Source organism: Battus philenor, unplaced genomic scaffold (genome assembly GCF_028537555.1).
Source record: "Battus philenor isolate CCGP_79_NKW_IND1 unplaced genomic scaffold, ilBatPhil1.0.hap1 SCAF_16, whole genome shotgun sequence".
In the NCBI taxonomy this organism is placed as follows: Eukaryota; Metazoa; Arthropoda; class Insecta; order Lepidoptera; family Papilionidae; genus Battus; species Battus philenor.
In genome coordinates this window covers 12,004,005-12,026,808 of record NW_027181678.1, presented here as the reverse complement: position 1 = coordinate 12,026,808, position 22,804 = coordinate 12,004,005, and the positions used below count along the sequence as shown (strand labels likewise).

The 22,804-nt window shown below is 36.5% G+C and overlaps 1 protein-coding gene across 3 annotated transcripts in view; it reads left to right on the top strand.

Annotated features, from left to right (window-relative positions):
- LOC137919576 (uncharacterized) overlaps positions 1–22,804 on the top strand; it is a 162,431-nt gene that overhangs the window by 121,250 nt on the left and 18,377 nt on the right. For all 3 annotated transcript variants that reach the window (XM_068762688.1, XM_068762687.1, XM_068762689.1), the window contains 2 exons: positions 7,535–7,697; positions 15,060–15,190. In XM_068762688.1, coding sequence (XP_068618789.1) covers positions 7,535–7,697; positions 15,060–15,190 — 294 coding nt within the window. The remainder of the gene's footprint in view (positions 1–7,534; positions 7,698–15,059; positions 15,191–22,804) is intronic.

Genomic DNA, 22,804 nt, shown 5'->3' with positions numbered 1-22,804 from the left:
TTTAAAGTAAATTTAGTATTATTAACAAATATTTATAATAGGTCACCAATTTTAGTATATGTACAGCCGAAGCAAATAACGTCGGGATCACCAAATTAGTGTTGCGTGTTAAAAGAAAGACGATTTGGTTGAGAGTGATTTTATTTTCAATTCTATTGTTTCGATAAGGTTAGTGCTGTTGGTTTTTACAGCTTCGTAGAATATGAGTTCACGAGGTGGAAAGATCCGTGGAATATATTACAAACTAAAGCATTCGTGTTTCAGAACCTCCATTTGACACTCTGATGGAGATTGAGGCAGCTATGATGAGCCTTACATGGTCGTTTCAGTGTTGATGTTGGTGAAGTGTGTGTGGAGTGAGGATTAGAGGGCAGGTTGGACCACTCGGCAATCTCAGGAAGGATTATTATTTCCAAAAATGATTCCTATTTATATATGCGAATGAGGGCGCTCCATCTGGCGTTCCTCCCGCATGTCCCTTTCACACAGGATAAGAAGTAAGTGTCGTATAAAGCGCGCGTTCGCGAGAAGCCGGTCTTCACTAGTTGTAGAACGGAGTATGCGCGCAGAGCTGCCACAGTATTTACATTAAAAGTTTATAAATCATGACTTGGATCTTCCATATGTGAACTTAGAAATTATTTTAAAATGCCTGCGAAGCGCTGGTCTAACGCAGATATTGTATATAACCCAAAGAGAACGGAAGCTTTGCTCAAAAAATACGGTTGGTTGAAAAATTAAAATCTTTCAATTGTGATCCCATATCGAGCACCATCATAATACAAATAATGGTAAGAAAGTAATTTCTAAATAATGTCTCTATAGCTACAATCACTTCAACATAGCATCGGAATTATTGATTGTGTTTATGGGTATTATTAGAAAGTTAATAATTATGTACAAAGGTCAAGAATGATTGTCGTAGGTAGCCAAAAATTTAATTATAGCGTAAATAGGTTGATTGGTTAGAAAAAGGTTTAAAGGGATAAATATATGAAGACAGTACGTATACATAATTCATTTATGAATACATGATATGTGTCAGATGTGAAACGTTCGCTCGGGTTTATTTGAAATTTAATTAAAATATACAGGTTGATCGGTTGTGGGAATAAAAGCTTTAAATACGTTAATGTATAGTTCATTTTTCAGTAAAAAGATTTTATACCGAATTTCTTGCAACATGTGAAAAGTGATCACTATGACATATGTTACAACTTTTACAGTACAAAGTCTATAGAGACAGATAATAAGCAATAATTATTTTGAATACGTAGTAGTAGGAATTTTGATATTTTTTTTGAACTATATTATCATTACTTTTTTATTGTTTATGAAGCCATTGATTTAATTGCGTTTAACATTTAATTGAAAGCAAATGAAGTATACATTCAACCATTACCCTTAGCAGATTTTTTTAAATATTACATTAATATTCATACCACTTGACTTAAGACCTATGGATGCCTACAGAAAAACTGAACAGGCGTTCAAAAATAAAGAAATTACCTAAACATTCACATACGAATGATTACTTTGCGCTCAAAATTGATGCCCCTTTTTTTAATTCTGATGTATCTCTACAGATACATTATCAAAAAAAGGTTTAAAAGATCTGACACCTATAACTAACCACACTATGTGATGTAAAATTTATATTTACACGCAAATACTTCAAATGTGCGCAGATAATTTGCATTAAAACCTTAAGGCGCACCGTTGCATGATTGAATGCCCTATCGAGTCGGCCAGAGGCTTGACATCGTGAAACGATCAATTACGCACTTTCCAACGTTTACCGATATCACGTTTTAGAATGTAGTTTCTCCAGAATGAAAATTATCAACATATATACGAAATCAAAGCAACTAGCCTTTATATGCTTCTGTTTTAGATTTCTTATAAACAATGCCCACTTAAAAGTTTTGCTTACGCCTAAATGGTTTACATTCACATTAAAAGAGATTAAATATGGTTTCTTTTATGTTTTTATATGTATGTAAAGAGAGTTTGAATCATTCTACAGCTACAGAAAAGCGTGGCAGGTTGAAAGCCGAGGACCCAACGGAACGGGCAATACTCTCCCACCGGCCCCCCGTCTTGTCTCTCCTCGTACATTTGCTAGGCGCGATATAGCGGTTTGAATAGTCTTAGTAGAAAATAGAAAAGAGGAGAATAAAATGGATTATCTTATTGTGCAGAATTTATTATTAAAAATCTAATTTTAAGCGGACAAACCTAATTTCACCTTTATCACCACAAGTCTACAAGCTGGAATTAAAAATCATTACAAAAACATGCAATCTTTTTGGCATCGGCACGAATTTAAATTAATTATTGCGGACAATAGGATCCGCTTCCATCTGCTCATGAGACATAATACATTTTTTATTAAAATTAATGTAAAATATTACATATATATAATTGATGTTTCATAAACGCCTGTATACTAGAGGTCTACTTAAAATTAAGATTTTTTAATTTTGTCTGATACATGCATTTAGTTTTCGCAAATCTAGAATTTGCAAAGCGTTGAAGACGCTTATCTTGAAATTAATTTTTAATACATAAGTTACCAAGCTGCATTGCTTCCCGAAGATTTCCAATCCGGTTAAAAATATATATATTTTTAGCCATATTCGAAGGCTGACGAGCTTTAAGTTGTTTAGTCAGACGCTCCAGCAACTGACTTGGCGCAAAGTTCCTCGGAAGAAGACCTAGACTAGGGCTGTCACTTGATACGTGTTTATTATAGTGTTTACCATAGTTGGCTTAAAGGACTAATCTCGACTCACCGGTTGCTGTTGTCGGGCTGACCAGTCCTACGGAAGAAAGAGAGGACTATACATAATTCTTATCAATTATTAATAGTCATCATCATTTCAGCCGTAAAAAGTCCACTGCTTGACGTTGGCGTCTATAGAGTCTACAGATTTCCAATAGGACCAGTAGGAAGCGTCCTGCGCCGACTCTCGACAACCTTAACGAGGTCATATGTCCGCAACAACTATAGTTTTTGCTTTTAATATTGTTTATAAAGTTTTTGTGTTGGTAACACGGACAATCATCAATAAAGCTATGTTAGAAAACTAGAAAGCGACAAGGAGGTTTCACTTAATCGTGATTGGTACATTCCATGAATAACCGAGCGACGTCCCGCGGGCCTTGTGCTAACATCCCGCACGGTTCCGTCTCTGTCTTATTAATTTTTAATATCCAATCTGTAGTAAGTCAGCCGGGACCTTTAACTGGAGCATACAATCATTCAAAGTGATTTACGCAGTGAGCCCGGAATATTTTATATTCCAGTGTACAGATGTAATTTATGACTCAGAGTAACAGAGGCTTTTGTTAATAAAAGTGTTATTACATTCAAACTGTTATTGTACCATTTTTTGAGTACGTAAATACAATTTTAAAAATAAGTAGGTAGTATCTTCTATTAGAAGGACCGGGAAGTAATGTCGATTTCTTAAGTTAAATTTAACGGCTACATCTTCAACAACTTTTTATTTCTAATCAACAATATATTCACCTTCGTGATCAACAACCTTTTGCCATCTAGTATACAAATTTTGAATGCAGGAGCGGTAAAACTCAATCGGTGTTTCTGTAAAATATATCGTCAGAAACGACATTACTTTCCGGTCCCCCTAATATATCTATCGAGACATACAAGCGTCTAGTAAAACAATAGTTGTCCAAATTACTGATTGCCGAATATATGCAAGGCAGTATTGTCAAGCGACGAATGCTATGTTGAACCAGTTTAACAAAAGAAAGTTCTCGTATTGCCAAACTTCGAAGGATAAAACTAAACTAGTAACTGCTAAAACCAGTAAGGTTTTACATTTTGGCAATTCCTATTTATTTCGTAAGGTTATATTTTAATTGAAATTTTTTGTGCGGTATGGTGAATATCGCCATATAAAAAGTACCTTTTAATTGTGTTGTTAAATCTTTTTAATGTACGTACTCATTTTTTGTCGAGTTTTTTTACACGGTTTCTGTCCAACGAACAAAAACACGATTGAGTATACTCACCAGTAGCAATACCTATCCACGTGCTTACGCCGCGATATTAACTTGTTTTTAGGTGTGACATTTATAGCAGAAACATTTGTTTTGAATAAAATTAAAATGACACATCGTGAAAATCATTTTACAGCATGCTCACGTGTTTTGTTTGTGTAGGCGTTTGCATAATGAATAAATAAATAGTCGTTAAGCGTTTAAGGCAAAATAATCAGCTAGAAGTTCTTGACTCGATAGAACGGCGTTCTACTTATAGGTGATAGTGAGTTTGTTTCTGAGAAACTTCTCAGCGTTGAACACCGCCGACGAGTAACGATTGTGATGATTTTCTACGGGATTCATTTTGAGGAATGCGCTACGGAACTCTACGAACTTATCCTACCATCTCCATTTCTCTATAAGACGTGTAGAATGTCGGCCCACTACAACCCTACTACACAATGAAATTCATTTCATTCATTTCATTACTATATTTCAATTATACGTTTCTGCTTCGCTCAGCCCGTGTATGCAACAATCTGCCGGCTTCCTTATTTTCTAATAATATAACCAAAGTCTCTACAAGGTTAGAGTGAACAGGTACTTACAGAGTCAGCATGCTTCATCTTTAACGACATCGTCGCATTCCTATAGGCGAGTTGGTTGTAAAAGGCGAACTAGTAAGAGAAAAAAAACACAAACGCAAAGATTGATACAATAACAGAAGTAATAATAAAAAAAATTATTAAATAAGTTGAATAATTGCTCGTCTGAACTGGCAGTGCACAGCGGCTCGGATAAGTCCCTTTCTGGACATATCGACGACATAATAAAGGTCGCAGGAGGTCGCGGTCATTGTACCGTTCTTTAAGGGCAGCCTACACCTTGTAGTGTACGTCTATTGGCCGATATAAATGAATCAATTAAAAGTGATCTATATATTGTTTGTAATTGTATGTTATTCTATTTCCAACTCCTCCTTTCACTTAACAATCATTTTTTTCTTATTAAACATGTTGATTAAATGGCGTCTGAAAGAAATACTTACTGAAAGAATTACTTATTACTACAAAGCATAGACATCCCTCATAAATCGCCACGGTGTTCGGTTACGTGCTGTCCATACTGCGTCTATCGGCTCGATGTATTAATAGAATAAATTGTGTGAATAGAGTATAACTAGATCTAAACAGCCGTTTTTAGTGAGCGGCCGCCCGCTCCCTAACCGCGAACAGCGTGGCCGAACCGTGGTTGGATCCGGATCTCTCTTCGGATCGCCTGTGGTCCACGCTGCCGTCCTAGCCCTCAAGCACACTCCAGCAACACACCCCGTCAAAGCTCTACCGTGAAGAGCCTTAACAACGTGCGAGCGTACCCGTGCAACTGGTAGGCGCCCCCACCAGCTTTTAGTTTCTAGTTTTAATCTAGTTCACGGACCAGTGAACTCAGTACCAATGAAGCTGTAAAAGCCTTAGGGCTAACAGCATTAACATCTTCAGAAACAATAGAACTAGATCTATATTGGCCGTGCTGTATTTATAATTGTTATTAACTTGGAAATATATTAATCATTTAATACATAATAAATTAATAATGATTAGACATTTATGGTATCATTGCTCATATATGGAATGCATGAACTAGGTAAACAGTAAACTATTTACAAACAATCTTAAGTATGTGTGGCGCTGTATTTTTTATCCTTAATTAATGTTTGCACCTAATCTATGTAATTGTATGTAGGTATATATATTTTATATATATTTTGCGTATATTTGATCTTAACTTCAGCAGCGGTAATTTAGTGGTAAGTGATGTGCAAGAATGTAACCATTTCGATTTCTGCAAAATTCATTTATATTATTTTTCAAATATGATCATAACACCACTTGTTCATAAGAAGAATGTTAGAAGAACCAAGTTTGGTATAAACTAAAATTAGATTGAATTAAATAAGGCATTCAAATTACTTAAACTATATATTTTTTATTAATTCTACATCAGGACATCGGTAAAACAGATAGATATTAAATATTAAAAATATTAAATATAAAAAAATAGAAAGGACGAAAGTTTTACTGTTAAGTAGTTAGGAATAAATATTAAGTATTCTGTTCACTCTGAATCTCGTTGTCAAGTTTCAGTCTCAAGGAGCCACAGACAGGAATATCCTGGAGATTTGTCTACGAAATCGAATCAAAGATTAAGAGATCTGTAGACGAAAGAAAGTAACCGATATAGCACAATGAAACGGCAAGGTTTTTTTTTCTTGAAATGGCACCGCTATTGGTGGCCTCTCGTACCCCTAACTTATTTATGGGTTAGAGGCTTTTATATCTTTTTAATAATTTTATGACTTATATTTTTATTTTTGAGCTCTTCTTTCATGCATCTTAAGATCTTTCATTCTTTCCTTTTATTCTAAATTTCATCTGTCTTTTTTCATTTTCCCTCTTTTCCGATTCTTTTCATCCATCACCTCGTTTCTCAGTTTCATACAATTTTTTTTGCATAATTTATTTATATACTTATTATTTTGCTTACATTCGTTTTATTACGTATTTCTTAGATTATTGATTTCTTTTTTTATAACGTTTATCGTAATTTTTCTACATCGCCTAAGAAAATCCGACAAATGCAACGTAGGGCGCTTACCCACAAGGCGGATAAACGACATTGTTAAAGTCGTCGAAAGAGCACGCCGCTTCCAACCGGTTCTATTAATGGGAGAGGTCTATGTCCAGCATGTCTAAGGATTGAAATGATTTGTTTTTATCACATCATTATATTTGTTTATAATTATATTGTCTGTGTAAAAAAAAATTATTAATCAGTATTTAATAGTAAACATCGTTATATCGTTTTTTGTTCTAGAAGCGTTCTTGTAAGAAGACAATTCATTATGACAGCACCCTAACAAATGATAACTCTCATCTCGCCTCTGACACTGACCTAGAAACAAATCGTTCGCACAAATTAATTTGATTACGGCTAAAGTTAAATTCCTTTCCACTTGACGCGACATTCGCTGACATTTCGTAGTGTTTAATTAAATAGCAAGATCACAACGTCCCCGGCCAGAGCACGCCCTATATTTGTTCGTATCTCTGTGAAATGTTTAATTTATAACGAACTACTCCATTCTACTTCTGTCATGCAGTTCAATTAAAATATTTCTGTGATTGCAAAAGTTACAAACTAAAATGACTATCATGGTTAGTTTTTAAGTTAGTTATTACTTTATTTATACGTTATAAAGATTAAAATTAATGCAATGGATTCTTATTAGAAAAACCAAACAAATGTTTAATAACATTTATCTATCTGACCATTAAATTATTCTTTTTTTATTTCTCGAATATTATGTTCATTGTTCATCTCAGAGTTATAATTTTTACACGTACTACATAATGGTTTGATGAAAAAACCTATTAGTATACATATACATTATACGTTACTGTACGATCTCGAAATCTCTGTTTCATGTCATTAATATAAACTCGTATCTTCTTTGTTGCAGTGCATGAAGGCTTACGTGGAGTTTGAAGTATGCAACGGCGCCTACGAGGTGTCATGCCCGGACGCTAGATGCCGCGTCGGTGCAGCCCTCTCTATAGACGAGATCTCAGCCCTCGTTGAGTACACCGTGCTGGAGAAACATCTCAAGTTCCGACTAAACCATGGTAAGTTACATATATTACATGGAAAATTTACTCAAATATTTGGAATTACCCTTTGGTTTGGAGGTTACATTTCAATGGGCAATAAATAGTTGAGATCGGAACGATCCATGAAAGGGGCTATGCGCGGGATTTCGAACGACAGTTATCGATATAACATAGCAGATTGACAAGTTGGAGGGGCGGTAGAGAGGCTACATTGCGCGTAGAACAGATGGCCGCTGTGGCTTTAGAGCTCAGTGGTGAAGAAAACAAATAGCAACTGTAGTGTAGGATATGTCAGCGCACAACGTAAACTTTGGCCGAATAATGACCGTGATAATTATTATTTTACTGTATGACATAAAATCGATAGCTATAAAAGATAGAGGCCACTAAGAATAACAAGTAAAGATTTAATAATTTAAAATTGTTGGCAAGTTTCCCCGTATTTGACCTCCAATGGAATGAACGACCGCTAAATGTGAGCATTGAATTTTCTTTTACGACTCGCAAAGGCTTCTCTAACCTTATAACCTTATCTACACCGAGCCCGGGAAAACTTACAAAGGCGCTGTGGAAATAAGTTATTAAAACTGTGCTATGAAGAGATGGTATAAAATAGTTTTCATTAAGGCCAGATGGAAAGAAATTTTTCAAAAAGAAGACATTGGACATACCGATGAAAATAATGACTGGGACATATTCCGAGCAAGCTTTTTTATTTTAGTTAATTTAATAATTATCTGTTAAGATTGTATAGCAAGTAAAACTGATAAGTTATCTTCATTAAACTAAAATTTAAAAGTAATCTTTTTTATATTTTTATGTTTATATTCGTAGCCGTGTCAGTGTTATTGCACATTACATATATAACTATCACCGGTAAAATAAGTAAATATTCTGATGCACATTGGATATTTTAACAACTACTGTATATATATATATATCATACAGTATATATATATATATAGTATTTTTTTTACGAGTCATAATAAGAATATATCATAATTAACACCCGGCGTAGAGCACAACGGCATTATGTTACTTATTAGTTTAAAATGGCACCTTTATTTAATTTATTAAAACAATCAATTCATGTAAAAAATTCAGTGAATTTCGAAGCATTCATTCAAATGTTTCTGGCTAAAGTACTAGGGGCACATGAGTAGTGAAGAGATAATTTATCGCTCTAGCGAGTTTTAAAGCGTTCGTGTTTCGACGCCGCGCACAACTGGATTGCTGCCCTCACGGCCCGAAGGGTTAATTGCTCGTTTGCGAATTCATACCTCTGTCTAATTTCGAGTTATGTTCGAGTCAAAATGTGAGCGCTAATTGTCACGCTCCGATTGTCACGGCTTTATAGCACTGGAATATTAATTGATGGTCCCCCAGTAAAAGCTATTGAATTTGTAAGTGAAATTATGAAATCCTAGAAACGGAGACGCTTTGTAAACGGGAAGATGATAGATAAATAATGAATAATATTGATAAAATGTACTAGTATTGCATTAATTCGAAAAACGTGTGTAGGTATGTATTTTTTGTTAAAGGTATATTGAAAAATTTTTTTATATCGACTCACTAGAGTTCTATCACGGAATATTTATACAAAAATAGGTCTTAGTAAAAACTTTGTAATAATATAATTGATACACAATATGAAATCGAACGACCTTATTAATCGTCGGCAAACGCTGGATGCAGGCCGCTTTCTACCGGTCTAATTGGAAACCTATGTCCAACAGTGGGTTGTTAGGTTGAGGGTGAAATACAAATGAATTTTATATGAACCATATAAAACTGTTACTGTGTTTATAATTTATTGTCATAACTGATTCAAAATAAAAATTTCGTCATAGTTATCTGACAATCTATCTGTTCTCGAATATCTCGTGTTCGTCTTTACAATCGCATTTCCTCTCGTTAAATAGTGTTCTTTATAGTGTTTGACATCGACTGAAGGAATAATATGTAAGGTCGTCAACCTATCCCGTAGGTGCGATAAGAAGCCACACGCTAACTGTATCAACAATGCGCTAAATTCATGTGCTTAAAATCTTAACACATGTATGCTAAGTTATTTGTAGTTTTTGTATGTTAATATAGCTTTAAAAACTTTGATTATGATAAAGATTGTTTTGTTTCTCAAATGCTGCAAGGTGATGGTTCAGGACGTAATGAAAAGAAACAGTACCGAAGAATAACAATATATGAAGATAGTTATAAAATATATAAAAAATAAATCTTGCTGTGAAAACGATTCTAAAATAAGAAATAAACAGCATATTAAAAATGTAAAGCCTTGTCTAAAACTAGATAGGGGTGTACGAGGAAAAAAAATGTTCTGTAATTGTTTAAATATGCGCAATGTTTAACCACTTAGGTACGGAGTTCGTTGGCCACAAAACCTTACACACAGCCGAGTGTCGACTATAATCGACGGGCTGTGTAATATGAACGCGGGCAGCCGAGCGTCGACTTAAGTCGACAGCCGTAATTTGAACGTGCACGTCGAAGCGGCGACTTTAGTCAAAAACGAACAAAACAAAGAGCTTTTTATTTCTCTGAAATTGCAGTATTTTCGTTCACCTAATGCTATAGTTGATGATAATTATGTATATTTATTTAGCAGCAGTGCTTTTCTCTCCGCGAGAACTGCATTGTCTTATATAATACGAAATAGTTCAAGCTAGTGTGTAACATTACAAATAATCGTTGTCGTACATGTATGAAAAGTTATAACTTTTTAGAAAGTTTTAGTGTTATCAAAATATATACTCTTTATCACTAAGCCCCTCACGGATGTTTTTGAGTCATTCAATTGTAAAACATCAGAAGGGCACGCTGTTTGACAATAAGCGCCACCCGACGGTACATTCAATTGTATTCATAAAGTGGTACACGAAAGCATGAATTGATCTCGGCTTGGATCGGAAAAATGTATGAACATTAAAATTGTTTACGATGGGTGATTGGTTATAGGTGTGAAAACTTTAAAGGAGGCGAAAATATTTTGCTATGATTTCAGGAATATTACAATACCAAAAAAAACACTAGTTATGGTTTACCATCTTTCTCTGCAGAATAAATTCCGTAATGCCTGAAGACGAAGGTCTTTGAGCAGTATGTTACCGTTAATGACTTAAGAATCAGAGACGTAATTGTTTAAGAAAAGCCCTATAAGAAGGCTTAAGATCACCCGGAGAGTAATGGAAAGAGTGATATTTGGAGTTTTGCTGCTAGATCTAAACAGAAATTAACATCTGCAGAAGTACCAAGGTCAATGACGTGACTACTGATTGCTCGTCTGTGGTGGCAGTAAGCGTGGCACATCTCCTGCAATCAATGGCAATCGCGGCAAAAGTTACACGAGCTGGTAGACCTGGTATGGGTAGGTAGGCCTCCCATTAGGTGGAACGAGGACATTGTTAAAGTCGCGGGAAGTTGTTAGATACGAGCAGTGCAAGATCGGTCATAACAGTGTGCTTTTGTGGACGCCTTGCATTGGACGTCTATCGGCTGATGAAGATGATTTCAATAGATAAAATAATGTAACATTTTTAGTGCTATAAAAGCTTTAACGCTATACATTCACCTCTTTATAACTTTAACACCCTGTAAAGGGGAAACTCTTGTTATACGAGAGACAAAACTGCATCATTAAAATTCCTTGTCATAGGGGGATTATGGTAGTAGGTAAATTAATAAACTCTACGAGTGTGTGTAACATGCGTAAGTGTATACGCAAATGTGTTTTCTATTTACTGAAGTAATGTTAACATTCAACATCGGGTCACTGAACCGTCTGTTTCGTCACTTCATATAGTGTAAAAAATAACATTTACAGTAATACCCCGCTTTATGCGAGGGATACGTTCCAAAAAAAAATCGCGTTAACTGAAATTCGCGTATAACGAGGTTTATGATTAAATATAGTCAATAATTATTACAAAAAAATACAAATCATTTTAATCAATCACTTTAATTCTAGGAACACTTTATGCAATACATACTCTTATTTATTACGGAAAAATACATCTATTGTCTTTTGGGTAACGTTTTGTTTACGTTCTTGTAAAATACGTTCATAACACCCAACACTGTTTTTAATTGTTTGACAGATGGTCAAGACACCATAGAGAAGTTGATGACTACATTATATTTATACGCACTCTTTCGCATAATTCGAGGCATTTGAGCGCGAAATTTACAATTCGCGTTATAGTGTAACCGCGTATAACGGGGTCGCGTAAAGCGGGGTATTACTGTATAGTAAAATTAAAATGAAAATAAGCGTAAAAGCTTTATAAAATTTTAAGTCCGTTATTAACGACTTGCGGCTGGCGTCATCACATGACCGTGGACTTTCTCCAGCACCCGGCGCCGTATTGTACTGCGGTAATGACCCTTCATTGTTTCCCGGCGACGGTTCAACGCAGAAGACGAAAGTGACTTTTCCTTCTCGCCGCCTATTCACGGTTTCCAATTCATTCATTTAATTTTTTTAATTGACGGTAAATGCGCCTGGATTTTATATTTTTAATTTTTTTTTTCGCTTTTATGAGCATTATAGCGCAGTTCTATATCTTCCCGAGCTCTATCGTACAAACTTATAATGAACAACTCACGTCAATTTTAATACAGATTATGACAGATAATTTTTTAATTCGATAAAAAACATACAGTGATGCAGTCGAGTCTGTGCTGCAGCTAAAGCAATAACCGCTGCATTAACCCAATTGCACAACCCAGATTCCTACTCTAACGCTAATTCTACCTTTACCGTATTATCTAACACGCGGTGTTTAGATATTTAGTACGTCGAAAATCTTGCTAACACAAACTAAAGAAACTAAATGTAGTTGGAAATTATTTTTTTTAATTGCATCATGTTTATGAAATATCTTACGTTATGTCTGAAGACGAAGGTTTTTGAACAGTGTGTGTTGTATGTGATGACATATGGATCTAAAACGTAACTCCCATATTCAACGAGAGTTCTGGTCACCCTCAGAGCGATGGTGAGATATATGCTTAAAGCTTTTTCTTGATAGAATAAGGAATGAGAAGATCCGCTCCGAGAAAAGAACCAAGGTCACCGACGTTGCTCGAAGAATTTCTCGTCTAAAGTGGCAGTTGGCAGGTCATTGATCGTGTAACCAGCGGTTGTTGGTTTTAGAGATACGACTAGGAGTCGATAGACGCGGCGAGAATATACCTCTCAGTAGGTAAAACCACACACAACATAGTTTAGGGCGCGGAATGTCGTTGCAAGCGAGCATCGCGAGATCGTTCATCTTGGTAATCTTTGGAGGAGGCTTATCCCTTACAGTGGGCGGCCATAGGCTGACAAAATGATGATGATATCTTAACGAACTGTGGTAATTTATTAGTTAACGTTTCTGCTGGAGACATTACTTTTCTTATCGGATGTAGTGGCCGCTGAAGTTGCTTTCTTGGTTAGACATTTGCTTGGACTGTTACGCCTTTAGCTTTCAGTTTCAATGGTAAAAGAGTGCCTTTAGAGAGGTTATTTTTACGAGGCTACCATTAGCACAGTGCGTGCGATGGTCGGCCGTGACTCCGCACTTGACACGCTTCGCTGGCCCGCTGTGTTTGCTTCACGCACGCAAACTACCGATCGTTTTCACGTCTGAATGACTGCTTGTAATGGTGTAATGAGTAAGACTCTAGAACATACTAGAGACCCAATTCACTTCAATTGTTTTTAAGCGTATAAAAAAGGTAACAAATCCTCATAAGCAAGGGATACGATGCAAGGAGGCGTTAGATGTTATTTCTAATAAAGATTCTTGCTTGTATTTTGCAATGTCTTGCAAGGTCCTCGAGCACTCTGTTATACTCCTATTTATTTATATTTAATATTTATTATTAAAATTATTAATTATGATTGCGTTTGCCCAAACGTGTCGTTTTGTAATTGACCTATTGTCCCTCTGACTTTTCACGTGGCCCGCCTTGTCTTTTTTAGGTGATCGAAAACCCATTCTATGTCATTTTTCACATGCTTAAAATTTTCAAGCCTAATTTATACCTGCATTAACTCTTCAAACTCCTTTTTAAATAGCAAAATTTCGTGAAAGGTTTTACGCTGATTTCGGAACCGACGAAGAAAATATTCGTACCAAATATAAAGTCTCCAAGCCATATGATTCCAGAGATATTGTGATGTACATGGGTGGAAACTTCGTATATACTCGTTTATATATATATATATATATATATATATATATGGGAGATTGGTAGTAAAAGCTCTAAAGGGGTGATTATGTAGCTCTTTAGTCTGCTAAAAGCTGTAAAGCGGACTAAGCTAGTTCCAATCAACCTGTAAGTGATCACTTTCCTTTGGAATTACGATAAACAGGACAGATAGTAAACATTAATTAATTCTAATATACAGTAGTCTTAATTTTAAAAACACTTTTTCTTTCTATGCTATCATAATGTTATTTATTATATATTAATTGTCAGCAAATGAGCCATAAATAAGTGAGGACATCCGCACAAGAACCAAGGTCACCGACATGGCTAAAGGATTACTAGTCTGAACTGGTAATAAGTACAAAGTTCATGCAATCTACGATCATTGGGGCCGAAAAGTTTTCAAGATGTGACTATGAGCCGGTAGACACGTGTGTCAGCCCCCAACTAGGTAGATCTACAACATTATTAAGGTAGCGGGTAGCGTAAGGCCGGTCTTATCGTGGTAGTTGTGGACAATATCTCGTGTGCGACTTTTCAATTGCGCCTTCTCCCATCTTATTCGCTTACATTCTTACAGGCTTTAAAGAGCCTTTCCGCGACATCCCTATACCAACTCGGTTAAACCAACATTTAGTGTTCTTTATGGTATTTGACTCCGGCCATAGAACTTATCAAAGACCATTAACCTTTCTTACAGCTGTGTGACACGACGATGCAACATGCTAACTGTATTAACAATGTGTAGATATAATGATAAGCTAATGACCCATTTAAAGTTAGAAAAGAACCAATATTTAGCCACTTCCGCACATGCAGTGGTAGTCGTGCAACAAAGTGAACCGCCCGCTGATAAATGCGCATGCGGCAAACAATGCGAATTACACAACTGCCACCGTTAAACCACTCAACACGTGTTTCACCCCTCCACGGGGCATCTTCAGGAGTTATGTTATACCGATTAGTGCCAAATACAGAGTCAACTGTTTTATCATATTTTCTTTTAAAACCCAACTAGGTGGCGCTAGTCAAAAAGCCTCATATACGTGGGACTGATTTACCGACGGTTTTTTCTTTAGGAGTTATGTTACACCGATTAGTGCCAATTAGTGCTAGAGATTTTACACGTATAAATAATCAGTCTGTATGTTTCTGTGACAGAGGTGTCGATGGACGCGGGGCGCGCGTTCTGTCCGCGCGTCGGCTGCGACACCGTGGTGTCGGTGCGGGCCGCCAGCCCGGCGCATTGCCCCACCTGCAGGCACGACTTCTGCTCGCAGTGCAACCAAGAGGTAACACTCACATTATTTACTTATATGTATTACTGTTAAAGCGTTTGGCGTCTTATTACAAGACGTTTGTAACACTTTATCAATTTATTTAACACACAAACAAATTTTTATTAGCGCTTGAGTGCGAGCAAAAAGGACGTGCATTCGTCGTAGGACTCTGGGGCGCAATGTGCTCTGCGACCGAGTGAAAGCGGGCAATAGAACAAAGGCGCAAAAGAAATAAAAGAAACAAAAGTAACAAAAGGTCTGCGCCCGCGTCACCGGTGCGTGCATGTGCTCGCTGCACTAATTCGGCACACTAAGTTCGCCCGTCGGCTACGCTCGCCCACAAAATCTTACACCTATTATTCTTTCAGACATCACATTAGTGTATATACGACACCCACACTGTTAACTATGAGAAAATAAAATTTTCGGAAAGGAGATCTATGTTCATGTTAGAAGTAACTTCATTCAACATAAAGATCGACAACTCGTGTAGCAGGTTTAAAGACCTTTTTACAATACTTAGCTTTCACGTTCACCGATCAGAATTCTATCTCTATCTAACTAAATTTTAAACGATCTTACCACTGCTGCCTTGGAAGTCTCTCCCATAGATTCCAATTAGAGCATTTTCGTAGACCTGTTGTGATGAACCAAAGTTTATTGCATACAGAGTTACACCGCACCCATTTTATCATCATACGTCTAGCGAACAGCTATTCTTAATGGCGGTCAATTTCAATGACCACCATAAAGCTGCAAAACGTCCACTACTGGACATGAACGTTCCATATCAAAATCCAATTGCAGCAGTTGGAAGCGGCTTGCCTGCAGCTTCTTTAGACGACTTTAATATTATCGTCTATCCATCTTTTAGATGGACGTCTTACGCTGCGCTTGCCAGTCCGTGGTCTTTACTTTAGACCCTTTGGCCCCAGCGGCCAATTGATCTGCGCGTTATGTACCATACCCATTGCCAAAACAACTTGACTAGTACTTAGTTACTTTCGTTCGCCTGTCTTCATTCTATATTGTAAAGAAATTCCGAGCAATAGCCCTCTCCAGTGGGGTTCGGGCTATGAGTGACTGTGAACTTACTCGCCTTTGAGGCCCGTAGTAAGTTTCACCTTCTTCTTCTTCTTGAAGTGCCTCTCCAACTAGTGGAGGTTGGCTATCAGCTTCCTGCTCTCTTTCTTATTTTTGGGTCTGCGTAATAGCTCAGCAGCGCCGGCGATTCCGGTCCACTCTCTAATGTTACGAAGCCACGACTTCTTTCTCCTACCAACCTTCCTTTTATCAGCGACCTTTCCCATCATGATAAGTTGAAGGAGATTATATCGTTGATGTCGAAGAACGTGTCCCTAGTAAGCGATTTTCCTTCGTTTTACTGTGAGCATTAGTGCGCGTATATGGCCGATTCGTTTCAGAACTTCGACGTTGGTCACCTTCTGAGTCCAGCTTATGGACAGCATGCGTCTATATGTCCACATTTCGAAAGCCTCTATACGCTTACGAAGGAAGTTAGAACTTAAGTTTCACCACTATTCATTAATAAGTCAATGCTCTAAAAAATAAAATTTTATTTTCTTAGCACATTAGATGTTATTAGCTATGTACATATTATAAATAAGCAAACTTTTGCTAACCGACATAAAGTTATTCAGAAAATGTTCTTGCCAAATTATAATTTTGTCTAATTCAGAAAATATCTACAGAGGATTTTTCGGAATTACATTTATTATTTCAAAGCGATGAAATTCTGAAAAAGGTCAAAGGACGATGTTCCCGAAATAGCTCGGTATCTCTGATATATTTTATTTCTGTGTACTCTTCGGCTTTTCGAACCCCTTTATCCCCGACACGAAGTTAATTAAGCGGTAAATTTATAAATTTGTTGCGTGCATTATGAAACAAGAGATTTTCTTTGTTTTTCGGCAAAGTTCTAGAGTGGTTTAATTTGAATATATACTCATATGCATGTGTTTTTCTATTCATAATGATCACATGTACTACAAAATAATGCCGGAGAAGCGTAATTTGATGATACTTGTATCTAGTAAATTAAGTTCGTCTATAATGACATTTTTCAACTTAAAAGAGAACCACAAGGATTCCGTATGCGTTCTAAACTAAAAAAAGCTTACATCAGCTGTCAGATTTTTGACGTCATTGCAGACGAGTGACAGACGTTCCTAATATAGTAATCAGAGCAATTCGTTCATTAATTTTATCGCCTAAAAGTCCTTCACTTCACATTTGTATAATTTTATTTTTAAATAAATTGTGCAAGCGCACTAGCTTGAATTTAACCAAATAAAATACCACGACGACAATTTGAATTAAACGTGTACATTTAGCTAATAGTTTTCCAAAGAACGCAATATATACTGTGATACGTGACAGTTAGAATTTGGTAATATTCGCAGTACCCAAGGTCAAGTCGAACAGTCGAGAGAAGTTAGGTACGGCGCTGCCTGTTTCTAAGGTTAAACACCCGTAATTGTTCCGTTACCCTAAACAATGGCAGTGGTATGCCTGAGGTAAATAAATTCAACATTCAAATAAAAAGTTATGAAGTTACAAGATGGTTTGAAAATATATATAATGAAAGTAATATTTGAATACGTCAAATACCGACAAAAAAAAATGAACTAATTCCGCAAAGTGCTGCAAAAACGCGACCTATTTATCCAAATGTCGTGAAAATCTTCAGCGCATGCCGTCATTATACACTGAGCATAAACACGACGCCGTCTAAAGTAAGCAAAGGTCGGGGAGCGAAGGCACAAAGAAAAGAACTGTATCCGCATCCGCCTCATCCGCAAAGCTACGGCGCCGACTGTACCCCTTTCTTTTGTATTGTCCGTGTTAATGGAAAGTGCACGTTATTCGGATGGCACTAACACAAACACCGAAGGCCTTGAAACTAGAGCCTCCATTAGCTGATGATTTTTTTCGGGAATTTATCAAATTCCTTTTATTCGCGTTCGATAAATTGTGAACGCTCTTTGTCACCCACGCCTTTCCACAAATAAATGAGGTGTTCATTTTTAAAATTTACGAAAAACTCGTTTGTGTTACTTGAAATGTTCGAAGGAATCAAATGTTCAATGTGAACACGGCTTTCTTATTTAATACCAATCTTGATGAACAAGAGGCGTGATTAGACCTGTAACGAATCGAATCTGTATTAAAAAAGTGCAAAGCGTTAAAAATAAATAAATCTAAAGCATTCATTGTTGGTCAACTACATGCTTATACTAAACAATGAGCGTAAGAACATGAATTATCGACTAATGACTTCCCAGAACGTTAGACCTTCAAAGGGTCTCCTACTACCGCCGAAACAATCTAAGAACTCGATGGTCTATCAATCCGGTGAAACTGTAATATGTAGCGTGCCAAGAAAAGACCCACAAGTAGCCATTCTGCTTCGCTATATTAAAAGAAGTTATAAACTAAACACACTGCCCAGTGCAGCAGTGCAATTCAAGTAAAAACAGGTCAAATCATCATAAATTTCGAACAAAACCAATCTTGTTACTTCTTAGCACTGTCCTAATAAATATTAACTATGTGTACACCCTAGTAGCCCTTTGTGAAGTGTGCCGGTGCAACTGGGTCGAGGTGCAACAATGGCGGCTGGTGGGCTGGCAGAGCTCCTGATCTCGAGTGACACTCTCGCAAATGCCCCTTTATCCGACGCCCCAAATACACACGTGTATTGTTATAAGCCGTAAACGCGCATCCAATTATTAATATTATTAAACACCTGTATAATGCCAAACAACGTATCATCTGCCCTAACAGATTTTGCACTGAAATAAGTTATTGCCCTCTTGGATCTATACGAAAAATAAGTAATCACAATATATTTTAGAGTGATTTAGATTAGAGTGATGATCACTTTATTTACTAATTTGTCTTAAAAACATTTCTTAATACATTATTTTTTCCATTTAATATAGTAATAGTGTACTTGTATTTTCACAAAAACACGTGTCCGTACTTTCTGAAAGGCTTACCCCAACTACGCAATAAATGTACTATTATTTTTATATTTAAGGTCACTAAAAACATAGTTAAGTTTTTTAAAACTTTCTCTCGATTTCATAAACTTAATAACTCTCGTGGGCATGCAATATCACTGAATAAACGGGCAATAAATTTTAAAAGTTAATTTAAAAATCATATTACATTGTAAAGTCGATTTAAGATTGCAATAAGCTTGGAAATTGACCACAAAAAATAATGTATGAGTTGTGGGCTCTTAGATCAAGGCGCATTTAGAACCCTCAGACATCAAAATTTTATTTTGGTTTCTTGATAGGACTCTTCTCGCATTCTTCTCGTGACGTCATCATCGCATTTCCCTGCGACGTCATCATCATCAGAAATGATAGCCATCAGGACATTGGGCTCTCCATAAATTATCAATAAGACCTGTTAAAAGCGATCTGTATCAATCACCATCCGGCGACCTTAAGAAATAAATAAAAAGATATATAAATTCAGTTTTTATTAGTACAATATCGTCTGAAATATCTTAATGATGAGTTGAAGCAATGTCTTTAAAAGAACATATTGTACAAAGTAGTTAGCGCTTAAATATCAACAATATTCATAATCGAGAATATAACACACTGGTCCTACTGCCCCTATTAAACCAGTTAGTTCAACCATAAACCCGATATTGTTAATAAAGTACCTCGGTTTAGTAATTACCATTTTAATTACCCGTAAACCTTTCCGAAATGTTTAATTCCAAAGTAATTAAGATAAAATGTCTTTTTTCTGTTGTATACAGTTTGTCGAATCGATTAGAAGTAATGCGATCCGACCGGCTCCGATGTTAGCGGTGACCGCAAAAAGTAATCGCGGACATGGTGTTAATTGTAACCTCGATAGACGCAACCGAACGTATAATTAACAAATTGTTTTGCTGATGACATTGTACAAACTAAATGCCGGTAGATTAATCAATTAAATGCAACACTATCTACAATTAAAATCCACAGACTTTGATGGCGTTTTAATAGGCATGTATTGTTTCTGAAGATGTTAATGCTGTTAGCCCTAAGGCTTTTACAGCTTCATAGGTACTGAGTTCACGGAGCGGAAGGGTCCGTGAACTAGATGATGACGTCCAGATAGGTAAGACCAATTTCGAAAAAGAGACCATTAGCCGAATCCAACTCGATTTTGAAAAGCTCCGAAAAAAATTTTTCGTCCGAAATACCTCAATGCCTGAAGAAGAAGGTCTTTGACTAGTACGTATTGCTGTTGATTACTTACGGTATTTTACGGTGGGCCTTATAAGAAAACTCGAGGTCACGAAGAGAGCTATGATCGAAGGTTTGCGCGCTGAAATAGAAGATATCCAAAAGAACCAAGATCACCGACGTAGCTCAAACAATTGCTTATCTTAAGTGGCAGTGGCCACAGCACATCGCTCGTACAACCGATGGCCATTTGATCCGAAATGTTCTCGAGCTGTGACAATGAGCCGGTAAACGCAGAGTGGCTAGATCTCCCACATGATGGACCGACGACATAGTTTAGGTCGTAGAAAGCCGCTGAATGCGGTCAGACACAACCGGGTGGCGATCTTTAAGGGAGACCCATGACTTGCAGTGCTTGTCTATCGGTTTAAAAGAAGAAGAAAAAACAAGGAAGAGTATTGTTACAAAAATATAAATAAGATTGTAGCTATAATCTATAGACAACGTAAGAAAAGGATCAATATTTAGCCACTTCCGCACATGCAGTGGTAGTCGTGCAACAAAGTGCACCGCCCGCCAGCCCGCTGATAAATGCGCATGCGGCAAACAATGCGAATTACACAACTGCCACCGTTAAATCGCTCAACACGTGTTTCACCTCTCCACAACAACTCTCAACAACTCCCCGTGGAGGAGTGTTACACCGATTAGTGCCAAACACAGAGACTGTCTACACAACCAGACTACCACTCCATGTGAGGAAGTGGCTAAATATTGGTCCTTTTCTTACTTATCATGGCCTTCCGCAAATAACGCCTAATTTCATTAAAAATAATCTATAGACACTTTTGTTTTGAAAAATTACAAGGGTGCCTTTTAGCGCAGGAGTGTGATGGGAATCTTACCAACTAAAATGACAACGTTTCTCTATCACTAAAGTGATACTGATCACTAGTCTCAGCACTCTCGGGTAACCTCGTATCTTAAGACGTGGACCTCTCTAGGGAGCCCTAGCCCTATTCATTTTATAGAGCATCCTCCTTAGAGTTCGACGACCTCCCAATCCACTAACCTAAATAAGGTAACCACTCAAACAGACTCGAGGGACCTCATGAACATGGATACTGTTAAAAAGGTATGCAGTGACCTCCGTTCACAAAAAAGGACTTTAGGACGTTGAATTATGAGACTGCGTCTTAAAGACAATGTAAGATTTAGGTTTAGCAGTATTCTACTTTTGTACAAAAACTCTTTTCAAAGTAAAATTACACTAAATGTAGCATAGCCAGGAGTACCAAAACTTATGAAGCTATTTATTAAATACATTTAAAAGGTATGCAAAAAGATGTTAATGAAGTCGCCGCTCCCACCAAATAAAATAATAAGTCCGAAAATGCAACTTGAAAAACTAAATGTTGGTTATACCTGAAAAATTCTGACTACACGAATAAAATAAAAATATTTATAAGAATTTGATGTAATTATTCTTAGCTTGTCGTATAGGAGTTAAGTTTTTACTTAAATCGTATAATCTTTTATATTTACTTTACTTTGTGTATGTAGAGAAAAAAATAGGTAACTGTGCCGATCTTCGCCATTTTCAGCCAGAAAATTACGGAAATAATAAATAAGGTTTATTGGAACTCGTAGATTGTAAATGTTTAAAAACCAGAAAAAAATGACAACGGCGATTGTCATTTTATTCGGAGTAGTGGAAAGTTAAAATGTGTGTATCTGTTACGAAGTTGAACGTAGTCTTTTATATTTAAAAAAAACTTTTTTGAAACACACACGGAACTATTTGTTTTATATATATAATGACGCAAAAATTTAAAGGGACCTCAGGTTTATTAATCGCAAATAATTGTTCGAAGATGTGGCTTGCGAGTGACAGACTATTTCTCGTACAAATAAAATAAATATTTTATTAATATATAGCAGCGGTATCTGTTATAAATATATAATTATTTACGTATTACGCTTATCTCCATTGCATTGTGGGCAATTATTGTGGGCGCGCGCGGCTATAAATTTAGTCTAACATTACGCTGTCAGTGTAAATAATCATTAAGTTCTCAACGCGAGATGCAAATTCACTTCAGGTCCCATTTTCATTAAGTCTAGACATACAAAAGTTTCCCACTTATATGCAGCCTCATCGTGATGACTCTGAAACTATAAGGCTTAACCCTTTCCACTCTAAGGCTGTTATGTAGCATCGATAAAATTTAATTGAATTATAGTATCTTGCGATTCTAGAATATGTTTCATTCATTCGTGATTCAAACATTTTAGTAACAAAAATCTTTCCTGTTTTAAAATTTTTCCGCAAAAAGAAGTATTATACCATGTCGAGTATCACTCGACAGTGGAGCTTGTGGAACAAAATCAGTGTTGAGTGACACTC